Source organism: Rhinatrema bivittatum, chromosome 1 (genome assembly GCF_901001135.1).
Source record: "Rhinatrema bivittatum chromosome 1, aRhiBiv1.1, whole genome shotgun sequence".
In the NCBI taxonomy this organism is placed as follows: Eukaryota; Metazoa; Chordata; class Amphibia; order Gymnophiona; family Rhinatrematidae; genus Rhinatrema; species Rhinatrema bivittatum.
Window position 1 is genome coordinate 758602794 of NC_042615.1, and position 23905 is coordinate 758626698.

Genomic DNA, 23905 nt, shown 5'->3' on the forward strand with positions numbered 1-23905 from the left:
AAAGCCTAGGCCTTGCATATGGCCTAGGTGAGGATGCAGTGACCTACCATGGCCTAGGCCTATGCAAGGCCTGGGCCTAGACCGACTGCACAAAATCAGCAGCCTTGCGCGCGCCGATCCTGGATTTTAGCAGATACGCGCGGCTACGTGCGTATCTGCTAAAATCCAGCGTACTTTTGTTGGCGCCTGGTGCGCCAACAAAAGTACGCGAAGGCGCACTTTTTAAAAATCTACCCCTTAGTACATTAACATCCTTTCTAAAAAGAGAATTATGAAAGCTGGACGCACGCCGAAATTAGGAGATGGGCACGCATCTCGTACTCGCGCATGTCCACCCGATTTTATAAGGCAGGCAGACGCACACACGAGTGTGGATGGGTGAATATCTCGCATCAACCAAAAAAAGGGGCCATGGTGTGGGCGTGGTGTGGACATTCTAGGATGGGGCCAAGTGATGTGCACGCAGGTACCTGCACACCTGGGCGCGCACCCAGGTCCAGTGCTACGGAGGAGGTGTAAATTTAGAAGAAAGGTTACAAGCATCTGTGAGGGGTTTGAGGGGTCTGGGGTAACTGGGGGGAGGTCACCGCATCCTTAGCTTAGGCCATATGCAAAGCTGAGGCTTCGGCCTGGGCATCGGTGTCAGATCCCCCCCCCCCCAGAGTAGGTCTGTGGGGGCCAGGCCCTGGCATTTTGTTGGGTGAGAGAGGTGGGTGGGGTGTACCAGAGGTCTTGGGAGGCCCCGTTTCTTTCTTTTTTTCATTTCTGGAGGTTTTTTTTAATATATTTATTTTCTTGTTTTTTTATATTAAATACAAGAAATAAAGATTAGATGAAATGAAATTTGTGGGGAAAAAACAACCCCCAAAACAAACAAATTTTTTCTTCTTCCCTAGTAATTTTCAAAAGGATTTGCAAACTTAAAACTGGGTTTTATACATGTAAATAGTCTTTATGCATGTATGTGGGGTTTTGGAAGTTGCTACAATATATGCCATTGAATTGCCAATAGGTTTCACATGTGTAAGTGCACATCACACACGTAAATGGGCTTTTGAAATTTGCTTTGATAGTATGTTACATCTGCACGCATAAAGGGGTAGATTTTAAGAGGCGCGCGAACAGCCTACTTTTGCTTGCGCATCAGACTCAAGCAAAAGTACGCTGGATTTTAGTAGATACGCGCGGAGCCGCGCGTATCCACTAAAATCCTGGATCGGCGCGCGCAAGGCTATCGATTTTGTATAGCCTGCGCGCGCCGAGCCGCGCTGCCTCTCCCCGTTCCCTCCAAGGCCGCTCCGAAATCGGAGCGGCCTTGGAGGGAACTTTCCTTTGCCCTCCCCTCACCTTCCCCTCCCTTCCCCTACCTAACCCACCCGCCCGGCCCTGTCTACACCCCCCCCTTACCTTTGTCGGGGGATTTACGCCTCCCGGAGGGAGACGTAAATCCCCGCGCGCCAGCGGGCCTGCTGCGCGCCGGGCCGCGACCTGGGGGCGGGTACGGAGGGCGCGGCCACGCCCCCGGGCCGTAGCCACGCCCCGTACCCGCCCCCAAAACGCGGCCGACACGCCCCCGAAACGCCGCGTCGACCGGGCCCGCCCCCCGACACGCCCCCGACACGCCCCCCTCCGAAAACCCCGGGACGTACGCGAGTCCCGGGGTCTGCGCGCGCCGGTAGGCCTATGTAAAATAGGCTTACCGGCGCGCAGGGCCCTGCTCGCCTAAATCCGCCCAGTTTTGGGCGGATTTAGGCGAGCAGGGCTCTGAAAATCTACCCCAAATCCTTTGAAAATTACCTCCTCTGTGCTAAAATGAGTATGTATGAATTATGTAACTGAAGGATCATCATATGCAAATGAAGCTTTAATGGAGGCGTAGTAAATAGTGTGGTATATTCTACTCTATGAGCTATTTAACTTTTATTTGCTAAGGCTTAAAACGTAAAACCTGTCTTGTTAACTGTTTATCTTATATTCTATTTAAATGGCTAAGCTAACATGGTAAATGTGAGTTTTCTATGGAAGAGTTAGGGTGTATAAAGCAGGAAATTTAGGAAATATGGAGTAGAAGACAAGGAAGGGAGATAGAGTAGAGGGAAAGAGCAAAACAGAGAAAGGAGAGGACAAGCGGTAAGGGACATGAGCACACATTTGAGAACTTCTAAAATGAATTCCACATTTATTTAGAGAAGTAAATGTATTTTCAAACCAAAGGTACTCAAAGGTTACTCCATTTCTTCATTTGCATTCTCTAGCCGCTGAGGATCCTCTGTGTTTGTCCCATGCCATTTTGAATTCCATTATTGTTCTTTTCTTTACCACCACTTACAGGAGGGCATATTTTCATCCATCCACCATCCTTTCTGTGAATAAATATTTCCTTATATAGTTCCTGAGTCTTCGCCCTTGGGAGTTTCATATCGTGACTCCTGGTTTAGCAACTTCCTTTACGTCGTTACTCCGTTAATATTATGGGGCGGATTTTAAGAGCCCTGCTCGCGTAAATCCGCCCGGATTTACGCGAGCAGGGCCTTGCGCGCCGGCGTGCCTATTTTCCATAAGCCTGCCGGCGCGCGCAGAGCCCTGGGACTCGCGTAAGTCCCGGAGTTTTTCGAGGGGGGCGTGTCGGGGGCGTGCTGGGGGTGGGGTCGATCGGTGCGGCGTTTTGGGGGCGTTTCGGGGGCGTGGTTTCGGCCCGGGGCGGTCCGGGGGCGTGGCCGCGCCCTCCGGAACCGCCCCCAGGTCGCGTTTCGGCGCACTAGCGGCCCGCTGGCGTGCGGGGATTTACTTCTCCCTCCGGGAGGCGTAAATCCCCCGACAAATGTAGGGGGGGTTTAGATAGGGCCGGGGGGTGGGTTAGATAGAGGAAGGGAGGGGAAGGTGAGGGGAGGGCGAAAGCGAGTTCCCTCCGAGGCCGCTCCGATTTCGGAGTGGCCTTGGAGGGAACGGAGGCAGGCTGCGCAGCTCGGCGCGCGCCGGCTGCACAAAATCCTGGATTTTAGCAGATACGCGCGGCTACGTGCGTATCTGCTAAAATCCAGCGTACTTTTGTTTGCGCCTGGTGCGCCAACAAAAGTACGCGAAGGCGCACTTTTTAAAAATCTACCCCTTAGTACATTAACATCCTTTCTAAAAAGAGAATTATGAAAGCTGGACGCACGCCGAAATTGGGAGATGGGCACGCATCTCGCACTCGCGCATGTCCACCCGATTTTATAAGGCAGGCAGACGCACACACGAGTGTGGATGGGTGAATATCTCGCATCAACCAAAAAAAGGGGCCATGGTGTGGGCGTGGTGTGGACATTCTAGGATGGGGGCCAAGTGATGTGCACGCAGGTACCTGCACACCTGGGCGCGCACCCAGGTCCAGTGCTACGGAGGAGGTGTAAATTTAGAAGAAAGGTTACAAGCATCTGTGAGGGGTTTGAGGGGTTTGGGGTAACTGGGGGGAGGCTAAAGGAAGGATCCAGCAGAACAGTGGGCAAAACTGGTGGACAAACTGGTGGACAAACTGGTCCCCGGCTGGATGCACATCTGTTGTAAAATATCCTTTACGGTTTCAAGAAAGATACCTTTGTCTTTAGTCACTCTGACAGACAAAAGCATCTTTCTAGAGGTATAGGTGAAAAGGAGCTAGAGAAACTAAAATAATTCAGGCAGTCCTTCAGGGGAGTAAAATAATTTGGAGGATAACAAGATTAATATAACAAAAAGGTGAAAGCATTAAATAAATGGTTTTTAAATATTATGAGTGTGTTTGAAATTAATTGTTTTACTTCAACTTCCTCCCTTCTTCCCCAGCTCCCGGTAGGTGTTGAAGACAAGAAATAGAAGGTTTTAAATAATACAGTGAGGGCATGTAGTACTTTTTGTGACCTAGTTTTAAGTTACTAGTAAATGCTGTTACCTTAGCAATGAATGTTACAGGGATAGATTTTGTGCCAAATTTATTATTATTATTATTATTATTATTATTATTATTTCTGTATTTATATGGCACTCTAAAACAGGGTGCTATACAGCAAATTCTATGCAGGTTTGAGCCCCTGCTCCTGATTTCTTAAATTCTAAGATGTTACCTGATGTTTTCAAAGAAAATTTTAATGTAAAAAAGCACGTGTCAATTTGATGTCAATGATCCAAGGTGAATATCATTGCCCTCAGGCAAAAATATAGTCATTTATATCTCGGCATTTAACTAAATACATCGTGCTTTAATTTGTATGTTTATCTACAGGCCCCATTAATCGCAAAAGGGAGTCTATTTACTAACAAGGCATGTGAGCACCTTTTAGTAAACATGCCCCCAAATTTGGAAATATTATCTGGTTTTTAGAAGTCAAAATATCAGCAAGACCCTGATTTTTAACAAAAAAGATATACATTTTAGAAATGGGGGCTCTTAGAAATATAAAGATAAATGCAGTGAATTCCCTGGTTCAGTTGAAATGACTCTGCTGTTGTGGGACAGCACTGACTTTTTGTTGTTCTTCTGTTACTATAGAAAGGATTAAAAATAGTTCACCATGCAGATCATACATTAGCCAGTTTCTGTAAGTGGCAGAAGAGTATCAACCCCAAAAGCGATGCCCATCCAGCACACCATGACGTGGCAGTACTGCTTACCAGGTATTCTACAAAAAATTAGTCAGCAGTTTTGCACACTGAAGCCTAATGAACATGCAGAAAAATTCTCATTGCAAGCGGTTATGTCCATCCTGTTTGCTGATTAACTTAAATATCTTTTGAATTTCTCCTAGTTGTTACTCACCTTTTAGGAAATATATGTCAATGAAACTGGATATGGCCTGGTATAATTCAGTATGTAACCTGGATTATAGTCTCCTTACATAATATTTTTAGGAGCTTAAAATGTTTTAAAGAAAAATAAAAGCATGGAGCTTAATCAGTAGGTTACAGCTTGTTTTTAATGCAGGATAGGAACCTGAGAGTTTTCAGTTTAGATGTTTAGTGATATTGGTATAAAGCTGGATTTCAGTAGGGCCGGCATTATATTTGGCACTTGGGGAGGAGGGACAGTAACTTTTAAACAGGCACATGGGTGCACGTGTGCGTGTTTGCCAGCCCTTGCCTAGGGATACAGCCATTTTATAACACATACGAATATATGCACGCATAAGAACAGAAGAAATTGCCATGCTGGGTCAGACCAAGGGTCCATCAAGCCCAGCATCCTGTTTCCAACAGAAGCCAAACCAGGCCACAAGAACCTGGCAAGTACCCAAACACTACGAAGATCCCATGCTACCGATGCCAGTAATAGCAGAGGCCATTCCTTAAGTCAACTTGATTATTAGCAGTTATTGGACTTCTCCTCCAAGAACTTATCCAAACCTTTTTTAAACCCAGCTACACTAACTGCACTAACCATATCCTCTGGCAACAAATTCCACCGGGATCACCATTGAGCACCTGGTCGCCGTCGAGGTTGTCGATTGCCAGAGCATTGGGATCCTGAGAGCCCTCGAGCACAATGGAAGCCCTCGGCCAACAAGGGTTTTAGGCATGGGGTGGCTGTGATTCTGTTGAGTGCCAGGGTCACCATTGTCCCAAGGCATCTTGGAGCACGGAGGCATCCAGGGTGCACCATGGCCTTGATGAGCACCGTTTGCAGTGTCCGGAAGTGCTATTGATGACATGAGGTCACTGACTGCTGTGGGAGCTGATACTCCCCTGTGCCCGGAGCCACCATACAGTGCCAAAGGCACAGGGGTCATGGGGCATCTGAGGCCCCGCAGGGCTCTGAACACCATCGGTGACACAGGGCCTCTGCCTTTGGTATCACGTGTGTGATTTGTGCTGCTGAACCATCGACACCTTCAGGCACCCGTCACCATCGGTGCTGCCAACCTTTGCACATTTTCGGCCTACGGTGTTTGCAACTCATCGGTGCCTTTGAGAGCTGTTTTGACCATGGATGCCGCCCCGCTGTCATCGTTTGTCAGCACCAGGAGTACCATCGATAGCACTGCATGCTGTTGAGCACGCCTGATGCCTGTGGTGTTGTCAAGGACTGTTGGAGCCCTAGGCGTGGATTTGTTGGTGCCATATTTGCGATCCATTTCTTGCGAACTCTGAGGGTGCCATTGGCACTGGGAGAGCTGTTCCCACAGTGGACACTGGTGGACATGGTCAGATACTGCAGAGCACCATCGATTACCATGGGCTTCCCTTCCATTGTTATGTGATGGAAAGGGCAGTGAGTCAGTCACAGCTCCTGATGAGCTTCTTGGAACGTTGTCAGGTACTGTGGGTACCATGGGGGCAACGCTGCCCACCAACAGGCATGACTGTCATCACACTGTACATACTGACTCCATTAGAAGTTAGTGCAACAGTGGAGCACATCATACATGGTTGGGTAAGACAGGGGTCGTCTACTCCTCCAAAGTGCCTCAGATGTTGGTGGGCAGCATTCTGTCTGTCAGTGCCATGCACTGCTGTGCCAGAGATGGCAGGAATGTCAATGCCATGTCAAGGTATCAGCTTCCTTGTCTGTTTCAAACATGGTGCAATGGGAACTAGTGAGGAGGGTGCCATCACACACGCTTGGATTGCTGTTTGGCAGGACACAGCTGCTGACTATAATAAGTAGTGCTCAGTCCCTGCTAAGCTGTGGGATCCTATAAGTGCACTAATGAGGTGCATATATGCACTGTCATCCGCAAGACAGGTTACTGCTGCATGAGTACTGGTCATTCCGTTTTTAAAAGTGGAGGGCAATTTTCCTCCAATTGCCCTCTAGTAAAGGGCTGTGTGTGTGTTTACCTTGTGGCGAGCACAACAAATTGTCTTCCACAAGACTGACCTAAGTCTGGATTCCTGGTTAAACCACTAGTTAAACCACTAGTTAAACCACTAGTGGCGTGGATACCAGGAGGGTAGTGTCGGGAGTTTTTCCCTCCCACAGAAAGGGGTATGTCTTTCCACCCTTCCCATGTTAGCTAACGTTAAATCCAATTAGATGGGAATACTCTGGGGCTTCGTCCCTTGCAGGATCGTCGCCAAACTGGAGCCTCCATTATATTGAATCTGTGCACCTCCTTGCAGGCTAGGACCTGCAGGCATTGGAGGGGGGGGGGGGGGGACAGCAGTGGTCTTTGGACTGTTCTTGCTGGCCATGGATTACTGTAGTGGCCTACCCCATTTGCCTGGGTGGCCCCCTGCAGCCAATTTGGTTGCTTATGAACGTCAGTGATAAGCGACAGTAACCCACTTTCCCCTGGAGAGTAGGAAGGTTTTTCGGGATCGGGAGGCCCTGAATCAATTTGCTTTGCTGACTGGGTTTCTGGAGGTGACTCTTATGGGTTCCCTTTTGGTCGCTTGGTTGTCCACTCCCTGCAAGGTGTGGCCCTCATTCTCTATTTCCTGAAAAAGGGATTCCATTACCTCTGACTGGCGATTGCTCTCTGTTCCCCAGTAGGATCCACGAGCAAATCGGGCATTAGTGCTCTTTCCTAGGTCATCCTAAGGTGCAGCAGGTCTGTTTCATGAGGGAGTTAATCCGGATTCGGTCTCCCGGTTGTACCGAGTCTCCCCTTTTGGACAGCTCCTTGTCGAAGATTAGGAGTTTCTCCGACACGAGTCACCTTTTTAATACCTGCTGAGGACAATGTGCTGTTTTACAGATGTCCACTTTTGCCAGTCATTTTTGCAGGCAGGACCCTACCTCAGTAAGGAGGATTCTGGTCCATTTGCATCCTAAATGGCAGGGATGCAAATGGATAAATTCCTGGAGAAGAAGTCCATAAACTGCTATTAATCAATAGGGAAGAGCAACTGCTTGTTGCCAACTTTAGTACCATGGGATCTATTTAATATTTGGGTACTTGCCAGGTAATTGTGACTTGGACTGGCCACTGTTGGAAACAGGATATTGGACTTGATGGACACTTGGTCTGACCTAGTATGACATATCGTATGTTTTTATGTTCTTCTGTAACCTCTTGTCATATCCATAGCTACGTGAGTTAGGAGATGCAACAGAGATGCTACACTTTGTTATGGTGGCTTGTGAGCTAAACTTCCCCCTTTTAGGGATAACGCTGACTGAGGGCATTGAGGTCCTGGTTCATGCAACCATTGTTCCACTTACTGGACTGCATGATTACTTGGGGAAAGTATACATAATCAGGGCCTTGGCTATTGATACTTAGGCCAGGTTGTTAGGCAGTATGTTCTGAGATCAGACCAACCCTGCCCTGATACCCTTTGGGTGGCCAGGTCGGTAAAGGAATCCTATTTCTACAAGAGTTTGCACTGGTGGCATCCCTGCTTTCTGTCTCTTGGTAGATTTCTTCCTCAGGATGTTTGTTGTCAGTTTTGACTGTTTTATCAGGCTGAGAGGTCTATCTCAGGGTTAACTCTCTACTGCAATCAGAAGTGAGTTGTTTGGTTTGGGTTGATAAATACAGTCTATGGCTTTTTCTTATCCCTGCAGCCCCGGAGTCTGCCTCTTTGTGTTCTTTGCTTCTTCTGACTTCTGGTCAGAATGTCGAAGGGGAGGGGGCAGGAGAAAAGCTAGGGTATTCATGGTATATCTTAGTGTATATCTGCAGAGATCAGTACTCCACCTTTTCCCTGTTTTTTCACCAAATTCTGGCCAGTACTGTCTTTAGCTTTTTATACTTCACTGGGTTGACAAAAATGCCTTCCAGCTCAACTAAGCTATCCTGTGGTCAGGATGATAGGCTTACCCTTGATAGGGTGAGCGTGGGTGAGTTTCAGGCCTAGCTTGGTTCCCTACTCAGGAGTTTTTGGGCTAGCAATCCTATTTTGTCCAAGTGTTCTTCTCTTGATTGATTCTATAGGCCTTTCCTGTATTCAGAGGCATCTAGACCTACTGAGCTTGTTAGGGTTCGTTGATCCAAAACCCTGATTGTAATAGTTCTGTAAGGTGAAGTATACTTCTCGCTGGAATTCACATAACTCCTCTGCCTTAGGCGCCTCTGCTACGCATCGGGGTATTTGTGTCTCAGTCTATTCACTGGTTTTCTTTTGTAGAACCCAACTTTTTTCCCACCTAGACTCATCTTTGGGCCAGCTGCCTTACAGATAAATGGGAGAAAAGTGGTACTTTCAGCACTGTGGGATTCCCCACTTTGTCCTGTGCGGGCAGCTTATAGCTTGGGAATCGCCCATGTCCTCGGACAAAGCAGAATTGCTTACCCTTAATAGGTGTTCTCCCCTGGGAGTTGATTTCTCCATATATTAGCTCTATCGTGGACTGAGGGAGTCTGTCTAGGAGGCAGGGTGTAAACTACAGCTGCACATGCTCAGAAGGGAATGTTTGAAAGCTCTAGAATCTTTGAGATCAAAATTCTGGTCCGGGCTCCGTCCAACGATGTCACCCATGTATGAGGATTGACACCCTGCTATGCTCGAACACCTGTTACAGGTAAGCAACTCTGCTCTATTGCTACAGTGACTGGGCTAGACAGCAGAACAAAGAAAATAAAAATGGGTGAAACCCCAGGTAGCTGCAAATGAAAGCTCATAGCACCATAGCTCCAGCTGGGACAGGATCCAGTTGAGTCAGAAACGCAAGGGAGGAGAAGGATGTGTTGCCCAGGGAAAAAAAGAAACCTGTCATTTGAATATGGCATTTTAAGACTTAACATATTGCCAAAGTGCCTTCTGGAATGACAAAGATTGTGTATCACTGTTTTTAATATGAACCTTTTTTCTGGATTGATTTATTTCTGTGATGTAGGAAAATGTATCTAATGTCAAACATGCACATCTATTTGTCCTTTCAAAGTTATGCTTCAAGGACTGTGAACAAATATGTTGAATCTAATCTAACTTGCTAAAGGTAAGAATATAAAATGATTTAGAAGATGTCAGGGTATTTATGGAATAACAATTATAGTTTGCATATATTTGTAAGAGATTGTGTTGACAGGAGGCAAGAGGAAAGAATGAGAAGCAATTCCTAATGGAATAAACATTATTCTTATTATGTAATATGTATATCATTTTGTCTTCTGCAGAGATTTGTAGATCAGCGGAATACAAACTTTATAAATAAAAAACATAAATTATTTGGAAGAGAATATGAGAGGGGACTTTCTACTAGCCCTCATTATTAGCAATACACCTGGGCACTTACTTTACACCTGCCCACATACTTTGCAACTGCTATTTGTGGAGGAAGCCGAGAGGGGGTAAAGTATCACACATACTTGTGAAAATGTCAACCACAATCGCTGTTCTACTCCTCTGACCTAAAGATGCACAAAGTAATGTCCCTGTTTAACCCGGCTAAAAGAATACACTCTGTAAAATTCAGTGAATACTTTTAGCCAGGCAGAGGAGAGTAATAATACGCCAAGGCTTTTTATCCTGGTTGGCTTTGAAATACACATTCTTTGCAATACATTCTTTGCAATACACTAAGGGGAGATGGGGGGGGGGGGGTAATTTACTAAGACGAGCTAATTAGCTGCTTTGCATCATAGCTGGCAAGCCACATTATTAGGCTCTCTCTCTCTACCTATCCCCCCCACAATCCTGATTTCACAATTTGCATATGCATCTCGTAATGCGAAAAATAATGCTCTAATGCATTTTGATGAATGACCCGGTTAGCCAGGTAAGTGGTAATATTCAGACTTATCTAGCTAAGTAAACCATATAAGTTACACTTGCTATAAGTCAGGTCTAAAGTTAGTCAGTTAAACATTTGACTAACTCTTCTGTTATCCAGGCATTTTCAGCAGCACAGTTGTGCTACTGAGTATCCCTGCTAAGTCAGCTGGTATATGTTTGCCTGGCTAACTTTCTTACCTGGACGATCTCTCAATATCTACCTCATGTTTTTTTGAATGAAAATTACCTGGTAGTTCTTGAGTATCAGTAATCCTTACCAGCCACGAGCACTCGAGAAACATTGGGGCCGATGCAATAAATGTGTGCAGAAATTGGATGCTCAGTGTTGAGTACCCGTTTTCCTAATGCGCACCCAGCCACCTCTCCTGGGCCTGGGATCCATTATTTAAATAAAGAGTCGCACTAAAAAGGAGGAGCTAGAGACAAATATTCGTTCCTAGTGTTGTGACCCGCTACCCGCGGGCCCCCTCCCGCGAGCAGACCCACTTACCCACGCCTTGCTTCTTCACCCCACGCGGCATGGACGCTGACGTCGGGATTGTCTGTGCGGCCGGAGCCGCAGTCTAGCCTTGTCCACGCGGCCCGGAGGCCGCCCCTGCTCCTTGTCTTCGCTGCGGCCGGAGCCGCGGTCTTTCCTACCTTCCTTCTCGGCATGGAGCCACCCAGGGTCAGCCTTCGCAGTGGGGAGCCGCGATGCCATTAGGGGAGTCCTCGTGGGACAGCCTGGAGGCTGCCCCGAAGCCTGCCTGCCTGTTTCCTGCTTCTCTCTGGGCTACACCGGTGCAGGCCGCTGTCCGTGGTCCTGCACAGCTCCTGCTTGCTCCTTAGGCGCTGGCGCGCGCCTCTCTGCCTGATTTAAAGGGTCAGCCACAGGAAGCGTGGCTGATCCCACCTCTAAGTGGACTTCCTGCTTCTGCCCTATAAAGGACTTCAACTTCAGTCTGTTCTTCGCCTTGCTTCGGAGTGTCACCCTTCTGGAGGCTCCTGCCTGCCAGAGCTCCATCAGGCCTTCCTGTCTTCTCCATGGAGTTCCTGTTCAGTTCCTGTTCGGTTCCTGTTCTTTCATCTTGTCTTCGTGCCTGAGGTTCCTGTCTACATGTCCGTCCAGATGTCCCGTTCAGATGTTCCGTCCAGGTATCCTGATGTATCTGCCCTGATCTTCATCCTGATGTTTCTGCCTTCCCTGATGTTCTTCCCTGCATCTTCGTTTGTGCTCCTGGCCTTTGGCCTGTTGGGCCTAGGAGTGGCCAACAGGTGGGATTCGTCCCTGCGCTTGGAGCTTCTGTTCCCACCAGCCGTCGGAGCTTCGGATGCCATTGGTCCCGACATCAGAGTTCCTCTTCGCCTGGTTCTTCCCTGCGCATGTCCCGCTCTCCTCGTGGTCCGCGACCAGCCTTCAGGCTGTGTAGGGCACACAGTGGGACAGGGTGGTCCGTGACTCAGTCCCGTGGGTGGGCTGAGTAGGGCGCCCTGAGAGACTGTGCAACTGTCTTTCCGCCCAAGTGTCTTCTGTGATGTCTTTGTACCTGAGTCTTGTTACAGTTCCTGATGTATTCATATCTGAGTCTTGCTACAGTTCCTGATGTCCTCATTCCCGAGTCCTGCTGCAGTTCCTGTACCTGAGTCTGGCTGCAGCTCCTGCCTGGTGCCGGTGGCCGGTCCTGCTTCAGTTCCTGTCTGGTTCCGGTGCCTGAACCCTGTTACCGTATATATATACCATTGTCCTGTCTTCGTGTCAAGGTCCTCGACTGCCCTCTACCTCAGGCCAGGCCTGCTGCTCCATGCTGTTCGCAGCAGGTCCGAAAGGGCTCGGAATGGTCGGAGGACCATTCAACTTCCAACATCCTCGGATGTTGGCCTTGGGAGCCTGCAGGCCTGGCAGAGGGTCAGCCCGCCAGCCACGCTGGAAGACGCCATCAACCCTCAGGCCGGTCCTGGGTTCGCCGGGGGTCGGGCTGAGGCCCAAGGGCACACTAAAACTGTTCACTCACAACAGAATGCAAGGCCTGCCAAGGCCACGCTCACAACAGAATGCAAGGCCTTCGAGGCCGTTCACAACACCTAGTGCCTCCTCAGCATCGGGCGCACAGGAGAGATGTCTGTCAAGCGGGCTGTCAAGCAGATTGAGAAAACGGACACTTAATCTACGAGCGTCTGTTTTCTCCCACTACTGGCATATACATGGCCTGGATCGTGTATCTTGTATGTGTATTGGATGCCCAGAATCTTTTTTTTCAAAGACTTTTAATTTTTTAAATAAATACTGCTTTATTTGGTTCCTCCTATTTAGTATCACTATGACACTACAGGGAGGAATCACAGAAAGGAGTTTTTCATTTTGTTCAATGCGCCCTTGAACGTGGCATACCTTTATGCCAGCCCTGGGCTGGCATAAAATTTGCCGCATTGCAAGGGCACATTGGCTGCGCAGAAAATTTATTGGATCGCGGGGATTAGCAAATAGCCTCATCTACATGAATTTATATGTGATGAGCGCTATTAGCTATGCAGTGATTCGGCTGCACGTTTTGGAACGTTGATCCCCATATTGGATCGGGGGTTATGGACGCGCATCCAAAATTCACATGTTAAGCCATGCGCTGCGGCTAGCTCATGGTATTGCATCGGCCCCATTGTCTCTAAGATAATGATCTCTTAAGACTGATCTCTCTGGCCAGCAGGGGCTGCCACAACACCAGCAGTTGTTCTGCCTTCCTCTCGGGGGTAAAGCATATTACATCCATGGCAAACTAGACCCCCAACCAGCCCCAAGAAACCTCAGATTTAAATTTACCTCTGGCCAAGGTTTGAGAAGATCAGATAAGTGAAAGTTGCCATTTTTGAAAAACAAAACGGATTAAACAAATTTTAATGTGTGGCCTCCATATCAGAATTATTGCTGAATTAACCTGCTGATTTTAATTTGTTCACCCCATTCATATAAAATATGGTCATTGTTTCTTTTTTATTTTTTTAATTGCTACTTACAGGAAGGATATTTGTGCTGGTATGAATAGTCCCTGTGAAACCTTGGGTCTGTCCCATCTATCTGGAATGTGCCAGCCCCATCGCAGCTGTAATATTAATGAGGATTCCGGACTGCCCTTGGCATTCACTATTGCGCATGAACTTGGACACAGGTATATGTATGAGATGTATCGTGATCAATACATTACAGAACAGGACAGCCAAATTGAAAATAATTTATTTTGAGGTCTTGATTTATGATAGCTATGACGAAAGGTGCTCAGTCATAGCTCTTTTTTCAAGCTCATGTCTCCTGCTCTCTCCCGGAGATCTCTCCCGGATCGCGACGAAGTATCACTCACGTTCGTGGGGCAAAACTTAAGTGTTACCGAAGACGCTCTGGCACAAATATACAGTCAGAGGAGTTCCTGAAGCAGCACAAGACGTGAAACGTGCACGTCGAACTGCACTCTGAATTACCTGGAAGGGTTGTACCCTCCACGGACTGTGATCCCCGAAAGGGAAGTATTTCTGCCTTAAATATTTTATCTAAAAGAAAATTAAGCAAAAAACAAAAAATCAAAAAATGCATAGGTGAAGCAGTGACCAATGATTAAAGATGATCCCTAATGCGGCCTGAGAGCAGAAATGCCAAAAGAGCTCGCGGGATGGTATGAGAGTCACTTGATCACCTATATGAAATTAAAAAATTTTCATAAAAATTCTTTATAGAGTTGTGAATCGGAACTATCTATCACTATTAGAAAATTTCAAAATCTAACGTAACATATATTACTGTAGTTGTATTCGTGGATTCAAATACAAAGTTGGAGACTGGAAGTTTATAAAATACTGAATAGGGTGGAAATTGGAAATAAAGGACAGTTGTTTACCCTTTCAAATACAAGGGGATATGTCTTAAACTAACAACCAGCAGATTTAAAACAAATTGTAGAAAGTACTTTTTTAGTCAGTGCATAATCAAACTTCGGAATCTGTTGTCAGAGAACATGGTCAAAGCAACAAGCATAGTGGGGTTAAAAGAGGTTTAGACAAGTTCCTAGAAGAAAAGTCCATAAAACATTATTATATAACTGGTACAGTCGACCCCTCTGTGTAATTTATATATAACTTCTCCATGTTTAAATTATAAAGTATAAATTGTATTTTATTTTTCCATGTAAACAACTTCTCCGTGCTTCCGCCATGGCTCTTCAGTTAGAAATCGTTAATCTATCCTTTTTTTCCAACAGCCCTGTTTGACTTTCCCTGTTGTAATGTAACTTCGCTTTCAGTGTTAATTGGTTTACCCCGAGTTCATTGTAAACCGGTACGATAAGACATGGCTCTTGAGCATCGGTATATCAAAAGAATTTAAATAAATTATGAGCCAGGTAGACTAAAGAAAGTTATTGCTGTCGCAGGCAGGGGAAACAGGAAATAGGTAACTGCGACCTGGACTGGCCACTGTTGGAGTCGGGATGCTGGGCTTTGATCCAGCATGGCAATTCTTTTGTTTGTACATTATAATGTAAGCCCTTTATGCACATTACCTACAAAGGAAATGGATATTCTAAAGGCGCCTGAGTTGGAGCGGGGATAGCATTTACTCATCATACTCCTCAAGGGGAAGAGGTTTGTAATGATCCAGGTGTGGTTTCTATACTAGATCCCTATTTGGAAGGATGCATTCTATCCACCTGCCCATCTCTGCAGCAGTACCAGACACTGTCCTTGTGGATATTATGCCCCACTTTCATGTCCCAGATTTTCCTTTCAACGGCCCCCACGTAATCAGGGTAACTGCAGACAAATTTCTTGTCTTGTTTATCCTTAATAATCACCTTGTCTGCATGCTCCCATTTCCATTCATCACGGTGGCATTCAACATCATTTATTACAGATACATGCATATAAGGATAGTACAACCCAAATAGAACCTGCACTTTTAGCCATACTAATTTCTCTGCTGGGGATGCCCACCTCAGGGATTTCCCATGTTCCACAGTACTCAGGGCTACCGAAGACTGGTCCCATACTTCAGTGGGGATCCCATGGTCCAGTACCTCGAGGTGACAAGATCCTCGAGTATGCTACTGCCAGGTGTTTCACTGCCCGAGGAAGTTGTTTACCCTCCAGAGTAACCACTAGATGAGGGCATATGGCGACCCTCTCCTTCAGCCGCAGGAAGCACAAGAGTATGATTGGTGCACATGCAGCAAAATTCAAGCATGGTCCGAGAACTCCGCACAAGTCACAAACATAAGCGCTTTCAATCGCTCTGCAGGATATTGTGTGAAATATTTGTTTACATTGTATTTCCTGATAGGAAGTATCTCTCTTAGAGGTTTGTACGGTATACCTAACAAAAGAACATAAGAAATTGCCATACTTGGTCAGACCGAGGGTCCATCACCCCAGCAAAATATCTGTGGGCCATGGCAGCACTAACTGCCACATTCCACTCATGAGAATGATAGTTGCAGCTGACAACTGTGTGTCTTCTCTGAGAATTTTGAGACTCCTGGGAGCTCTCAATGGATGACCTGGATCAGGGCAATGGCAATTCTTGGGATGATGATCTTCCCTTTTTAGACCGCACAAATCTCGAATGCCCCAGTCAAAGGTCACCATAAAGCAGGATGGCCTAAACTTGCATTGAGCATTTCTATGGCCCATACTAACCGAGCCATCTCCTCCTTGGCCTCCACCCATGAAGGTTCATTCCTTGAACTTCCACTCTACACTGTTCTCCCTTCAATCACTTCCTCCACCACCACATTGCAGTCCAACACAGTCTTAGCAGTCATCACAACAACCACAGTCTCTTCCTGGGGGGACCACCATATCCTCCTTCACTTTACCCCAGGATTCAGAATCAGAGGGTTTTTACCACTCTTCTCTCTTTTCCAACATCACTGGATATACGCTGGGATTCTTCAATCGTCAATAGCCCAGACTGACACCTAGCAGCCCCATGATTCAGAACACTCACCAGTGTGGTCTCCGTATCTGTCACTCTTGGTCATTCTGCACTGGCCTCTGCCTCCAGGAACATTATTGACAGACATCAGCAACACTGCAGGGCCACTGGCTAGGGTCTCTGGAATGTATGACATATTATAATTTTGCTAAAGCCATCATGGTGCAACCTTGTAAGGACAGCTGGAGCTGCCCTCAGTGCTAAAAGTATCGCATATTTCTCTTCACCAGAGTAGGCCCTACAGCTCCCAGAGTTTCAGGATAACTGCATCTGGCCCTGTCTAGGACATCAACACTGGTTAACTGTTCTAGTCTCTCCACCAATTTAGTCAGTTTTTTGTCCTCTTCCGCTTGGCGATCAGCAAGTTCAGCCATCATCACCCAGTGTTGCTGATACTCTGCTTTGCCAGATCAAGCTCTCGATCTTTCACCATCTTCCTGCTCCTGCATTTCAGATTGGGGCAGGCAGGTAAGATATCTCTTAATCCTCGTGATGGAGAGAAGTCTCACTCTGCCCATGCTCCTTTGTAAAAACTCATTGGCTGTTTGGTGATGATGCCAGAAGTCCGGTATACTGAGCTCTTCTTCTTGAACGCACCATCTTCATTCTTCAATGGCTGGAAATCTGCCATTTTAGTCCAAAGTCACAAAAAATAAAAATACTGTAAATCCACATGAGTCACATAGAAAACTGGGGATTTCTTCTTCCACACATTCCTAGAAATTAATGCCAATTATGTGGGCTTGGTGGTCCCAACATAGCACCTCCCCCATTTCACAAACACACACACACACACACACATACAAACAATAGAGGCTAAGTGACTCTAACTTCCCCCCCCCCCCCCACCATACACACACAAACATCAATGGGGGCTTAGCAAAAGCTCTATACTCTGAACCCAAGGATCAAGGCAGAAGTTTACATGCCTCAACATCACCTTGAATCCAAGCATCAAAGAGCCTTCATAACCCAACCACCCTTTTGTGCCTTCTATCTCCTTTCTGAAAGTCTGCCCTCCACCCCAACCAAGTCTTAGCTCTTTCAATGAGACCCTAATGAAAATCAGATAAAAATGAGCAGGCTTCCCTCCTGCCCTGCTGCAGCCAGTTCAGAAATGGTGCAAGCTGAAGACTGATAGAGGTGCAAAGGCAAGATGGTGGCATGGCAAAGTTGGTGTTTAGCTGCTGCTCCTTATCTTATTTCCCTTGAGTGTCTTTCTTGGAAATATGCATCCTAAGCATAAGGGACAAGTTAGGGTTTCCCCCTCAGAATCCCTTTACCTTTCAGAACAGCAGCTTTTATTTCAGCTTTCACCTCTGAATCTTCAGCTTTGCAAGGAACCAATGATCCTAATGCTTCCCTACAGAAGAGGCGTCCTTAAGCCCTTTGGACTTTTGACTGCTGCCGGTGCAGAAATGAGACCCTCCTTTTAGTTCCATGGCAGAAATGACAGCAGTAGAGGGAATTGGTGGTGTGATTTCATTGGAGCAGTTTCTTTCGATTTCACTCTTGGAAGATATTCAAGAGGAAGGTTTGATGGCACCTTTCCCTTCTCCTCCAGCTTCTTTGAATTTGGAAAGGCTGGAGGGGATTTGGGAACTCTTTCATCTGCTTTGCACCAGGTGAGTCAAAGCATTCCTTCCTGTGATTCAGCTCAACCAGCTAAAGTGACACCAGATAGCCTTTGGAGATTAATGACAGGCTTTGGGAAGTCCTTCAACTCTTGCACACAAAAAATTGATGTCCTGTCATGCAAATTTGAACAATCGGTTTCAAATAAAAAGGATCAAATTGCCGCTATAAGTACTAAAGTTTCTGCTGTTGATGATAATTTAAAGCAAATTTAGACTTTTAATGTGGCAACAGTTAAGGCCATGACATTCTTTCAAGAAGGATAGAACATCTGAAAAATATACCAGGAATTTAAATTTAAGACTATTTAATTTTCCTAAGCTTATGGGGGAAATTCTGGAAGTGACTTTGAGAAGATACTTTTTGGATGTTTTGGATTTTTCATCTGACCAAATACCTTCTGTTTCTCGGATATTGTTTCTTCCTACAAATACATCTGCCCTATCTAATATCACTTCACATTATTTATTTATTTATTTAAATTCTTTTAATATACCGATGCTCAAGACGAGGACTTATCGCATTATTTAACTAAGTTTTTAGAAAATTCTACTGCTGAAGTTATTGAATGCTATTACTTTCTTTTTCTTCTTCTCAGGATTTAAGTAAAGTAATTCAGAGGTATTTTAGGAATATTTCTATATTATTTTATGGTCAGTAGTCAGAATTTTCTCTGATTTAGCTCAGCTAACATTTTCTTGCCCTTCAGGAAGAAACTATTGCTATAGGATATTCCTTTAAACTTTGCTATCCTTGCAGATGTGATTCTTTCATATTCTTTTTTCCTGATCAACTTAAAGAGTTCTTGGAATTCTGTGACATCTTCTCCAGTGTCTACTTAATAGGGCATTAGTATTGTGCTGTTTTAATCCATGTTAAGCCTGTTTCTTATTATATGATTTTTCTGCCTCTCTCACAAAGGATGTTAGAATATGGATATGAAACTACAGGTGTTTAAATTTATATTTTGTTTCAATAATTACTTTGTATGATTTTCTTATATAGTTACTTCATCTATTTCTATAGCAGAATGTTGTGCTTTGTTAATTTGTAAAATCTGATAAATTAAAAGTTTAAAAAAATGGTACCAGCTGAGCTCTTGTGTCACTTTGCCCTACACTACACACATGACATAGCATGCACACTAAGCTTTAGTGCATAGACCCTCTCATTCCCCCATAGTATTTATATTATACAGAGATCATGATCAAGGTGACTAACATAGCAGGGCTTAAAAGAAATGTGGGCAAGTTCCTGGAGGAAAAGTCCATAGTCCATAACACATGATTAGCCAGGTAGACTAAATAAAACTGTTGCTATCCCTGGAAGTAACAGGAATTAGATCTGCTTTATGGGATCTACCAGGTACTTATGACCTAGATTGTCCACTGTTGGAGACAGGATGCTAGGCTCAATGGACTTGGTCTGACCCAGCATGGCAATTCTTATGTTGTTATACAAGTATAATGCAAATAAATCAAGAAAGGAATGCCATAAATTCATATAAGGATTTTTCCTGACCTTGCTCAATCTACTCAAATAAGGAGGAAAGGGTTTTTTAGCCTTTAGACAGGAAGTTGTATCTATGGGTTTCTCTTTTACACCCCGTTATCCTTGTAAATGCGTTAACAAGAGTGGTAATAAAGGTTTCATTTTTTCCGAGCCTCAGCAATTGGTAACCTCTTCCCCAATGTCTTAATATAGGGTCTTTAAGTATATATAAACTGTTTGCTGTATTATTATGTTAAAGTAATTAACTTTTGTCATTTGTTAACTTTTGTGAATGCTCCCATATTTCTTTGCCTCATCTCATACTTCTTTTTTTTTTTCTGCTTGGAAGTGGAGGACCGCATTATATTCGGTTTCTTTTCTAATTTTCTATTTCCTTTTCGATTATCTCTTTAATGATGGAATTCATGTATTACTTTGTCCAAAGAATTAACTTTGTTTATATTTTGGAAAATTAATAAAATAAAAGATAAAAAAGGAAAGCAATAAATGATTACTAAAATGTCATAGAAGTACTCTAAAGCTGTTCCCTCTTTTCTGAAGAATTTGTAATCTGTGTGAAAGTAAAATGAAATGTACAAGAGATGTACAAATGAATAATGATGGCATTATCCATGCAATAATTGACCACTGTGTATGGGTTATGGATTGAAGAAATGGGGATTGAGATATTTTATTTTCAGCTAAGATTTGAAGGCAGAGAAAGTAGGAGTTAGCATATTACCAGGCAGAGAGAATTCAAGAGTTAGGGGAAAGTAGTTGGAGGAGATGAGGTGAGGATGCGTTAAGTAGACAAATGGAATGCAGAGAAGAAACATTTATACAGGACACAGGATATGGTAAAGAATGAAGCAAGAAACAAATGCTGATATGTAAGGATGCAGGAGTTCAAAACCTTTAAGAGGGATGGTTAAAAGGGAAGGAGAAAAGGATAAATGGAGGAAATTAAAGAAGTGGAAGCAAAGCATATAAGAGGGAGAGAAAGGCATTTCTTGATGCTGCCTTCTTGGTGGATTGTTGGGGCAAAGTGAATGATAAGAAGGCGAACCAGAAAGAAGAGAATTTCTATCATAAAATAAATAAAGTAGTGAGGCTACCATGTTAGTCCACTTATTTCCATTCATCATAAAATAGAGAAAGGATTAAAGAAGATTATATTTTTGTAAGATTACTTATAAAATTGCATCCACCATGTTATAATGATTTAAATTTATAACCACACATAAAACATAGCCAGTGCTCATAATCTTGGCTGTAGTCCTTTAACAGATCTTAATTACAGATGTAGGACTCATGCATCCTTTTTTAATATGTTTAATAGCTTTGGCATCCAGCATGATGGACAAGGCAACGACTGTGAGCCCATTGGAAAACATCCATATATCATGTCTCGTCGACTGCAGTACGATCCTTCACCTCTGACCTGGTCCCAGTGTAGCAAGGAATACATCACACGCTTCTTAGAGTGAGTAGCTACAATACCTGCTTGAGTTTAATGACAGACATTTAAATTCCTCCAAGATTTCCATGTACAGGAGATAGGCCGCTTTCAACAGAAAAGAGACTCTAGAACAAGGTGTCTTGGTATGAGGGTGAAAGAGAAAACTAGGTATATCTTTCTTTATAGAGAAGATGGTGGATGCATGGAATAGTGTCCCAGTAGATGTGATGAAGATAAGGACAGTATTTGAGTTTAAGAAAGCATGGGGTAAGCACAGGGGATATCTGAAGGAGTGGTAGAGATTGTGGAGCTAAGAAGTTGGTGTGGACGGGCAGACTAGATAGGCTATATAGACTTTTATCTGCCATCATATTTCTATGTTTCTAAATTACAGTATATTGTAACCACTGTGTGGATTTCGTGAATAGTTACTAATAAAATATTTCCTTCTTATTGGTAGATGGGTGGAAAGCAAATCTCAGCAAAAGGGTAGTTAGTTAACAAATGGTAGGCAATGAACTGGTTCTTTGGTTATATATTTAATAGTTTATAATGAAATGCAATGAGCAAGCATAGTTATTAGAATATATCATTCAAGTTTTCAGCTTTCCAAATTAAGTAAAAAAAATAATAAAATAAATGGAAACCCAATTAGTTTTACTATAATGTTTTTGAACCAGAGCAAGGAAGCTTGTATCTAATCCAAGTGTCTGATAGTAAACAGAAATAATTTGGACTCCTTCAGTCTGGGCAAGGTTCCTATCTAATCTGAAGTAGTTCAGCTACCTCTGCTGAAGATCATCTGACATTAAAACAATATTCTTTATCAGCAGGCATTATTAAGACCACTTCTTCATAAAAATAAACCCCTATACTAATTTTACTTTTAAATAACAGGTTTCTCTGTAATGCACAAAAAATGTAGATCCCTTTTAAGAGTTTAGTGAAATTTTTCAAGATGTTTAAAAACTCTGCTGTTTTGCATCAATGGTTACAAAAGAGAATGCTTAAAGTTAAACCTGTTTTGTGCAGTCTGTATCTGAAGACTTTATATGCCAGTGTCATATATCAGTGTCATGATGAGGCAGATTCTGTACCAGTCAGGGTACAGAGAAGAAAACCAGGAGGAAGCATTATCTCTGAATTTACTGATTAAAAAGAAACACAGGCTTCTTGCAGACCTGTCAAGAGTCTGCTGAAGTGAGCATACTGCAACAATTTACAAGTATGAAAAGCACTGGTATCTTAAAGGTGAACAGAATGTTCCCATGCCTTCCATTCAGTGGCATCAAAATTGTTAGGGGGAATGAATATATCTTTGATATCTTTTGAAAAACTATTGCTGAGATTTAAGCAAAACTTCTGTTTTTGGAACATTTCCATCAGTCTACAACAGATTAGAGAATGTTTTCTAGGGAAAACTGTTTTCAGTGCTGTCTATTGTTACAGAAGACGATTTAAGTATCTCTCTATATATTACTAGGGACTGCACTCCTGGTCGCTTTGCTGCCAACCCCGCCTGTGGGAGAATTTGTACAGAGGGGATGTGGGGGTAGTGTGTGTGTGTGTGATGTAGGGTGAGTGGAGGGAGGGTTATATATAGCTAAGGGCAAACTCTTCCTCCTGCATCCTCTATCACTATCTCTCACCCCTGTTGCATGTGTGGGAGTGGGGTGGGGTGAAGACTGGTGTAGATGAGGGCGTGTGTGTAGCAGGGGAAGTGATGGGGTATGTGGGTGTGTGTGGCAAGGATGGTGGTATAGGAGTGTTGGTTGTGATGTGGCCGTGGCAGAGGCAATGAGGTGTGTATGTTGCATGTGGGATGGGGAGTGTAGGTGGGGTGGGCATGTGGGATCTGTTCGGGTGACGGTGTGTGGATGTGGGGGGGGGGGGTTGTGTGTGTATATGTGTGGAGGGGTGGTGATGTGAGGGATTGTGTGCGGTGGGGAGTGGGAGGTATGTGTAGGGGTGAGGGTGGAGATGAATGTGTGTAAGATATGAGGGGTGGTTTGTGTGGATGTGGATGTGTGGGATTGTGGGCATCAGATGTGTGGGGCAGTGTGTGTGTGTGTGGGGGGGATGTTTGGGGAGCCCAATGGAAAGCCCATTACTCTCCAGTCAAAGAAGAGAGAATGCTGGTGGGGAGTCAAAACACTGGCAGCAGAAGCATGCTGCTCTTCCATTGTTGCAGCTCGTGCCTCACAACTCTCTCCTCAGTGCACTGGAAGGTAGGAGAGAGAGTAAGTTGTAGAGTGGGAGTGGGGGTTGCATACCCCTGACGCCACCTCCACACAATGAGAGGGGAGGGAGGATGAGGAAAAGGATGATAGAGGGCTATCAGGGAAGGGAGGGGGTGATGGAAAGGGAAGAGGAATGAAAGGAGTGAGGAGATCAGTGAGTGAGAGGAGGTGTATGACAGAAGAGGGAATAAGTGGGAAGAGTGGGTGGGTATGGGAGGGGATAAGTGAAGTGAAGAGAGGGGGGATGAGTGACTGGGAAGGAGGGGCTAAGAAATGAAAGAGAAGGGGTCATTGAGAATGGAGAGGAGTGAGTGAGAGGGAAGACAACACAGAGAATGGGGATGAGGGCAGGGGAGAATGAGAAGAATGGAAAAGGAGGAGGATGAATGAGATAAGTGAGAACACAGGGGAGGGGGAGAAAATGGAGAGTGGAAGATGGAATAGAGTGGAAGTGGGGAAGAAAGCTCTCCACCCATACCCACTCATTCCCCACAT

General features: G+C 44.8%; 1 protein-coding gene across 5 annotated transcripts in view; it reads left to right on the forward strand.

The window, feature by feature from the left end:
* ADAMTS12 (ADAM metallopeptidase with thrombospondin type 1 motif 12) overlaps positions 1-23905 on the forward strand; it is a 1111988-nt gene that overhangs the window by 543987 nt on the left and 544096 nt on the right. For all 5 annotated transcript variants that reach the window (XM_029579144.1, XM_029579126.1, XM_029579135.1 and 2 more), the window contains exons 7-9: positions 4508-4632; positions 13626-13775; positions 21051-21194. In XM_029579144.1, the coding sequence (XP_029435004.1) occupies positions 4508-4632; positions 13626-13775; positions 21051-21194 (419 nt within the window). The remainder of the gene's footprint in view (positions 1-4507; positions 4633-13625; positions 13776-21050; positions 21195-23905) is intronic.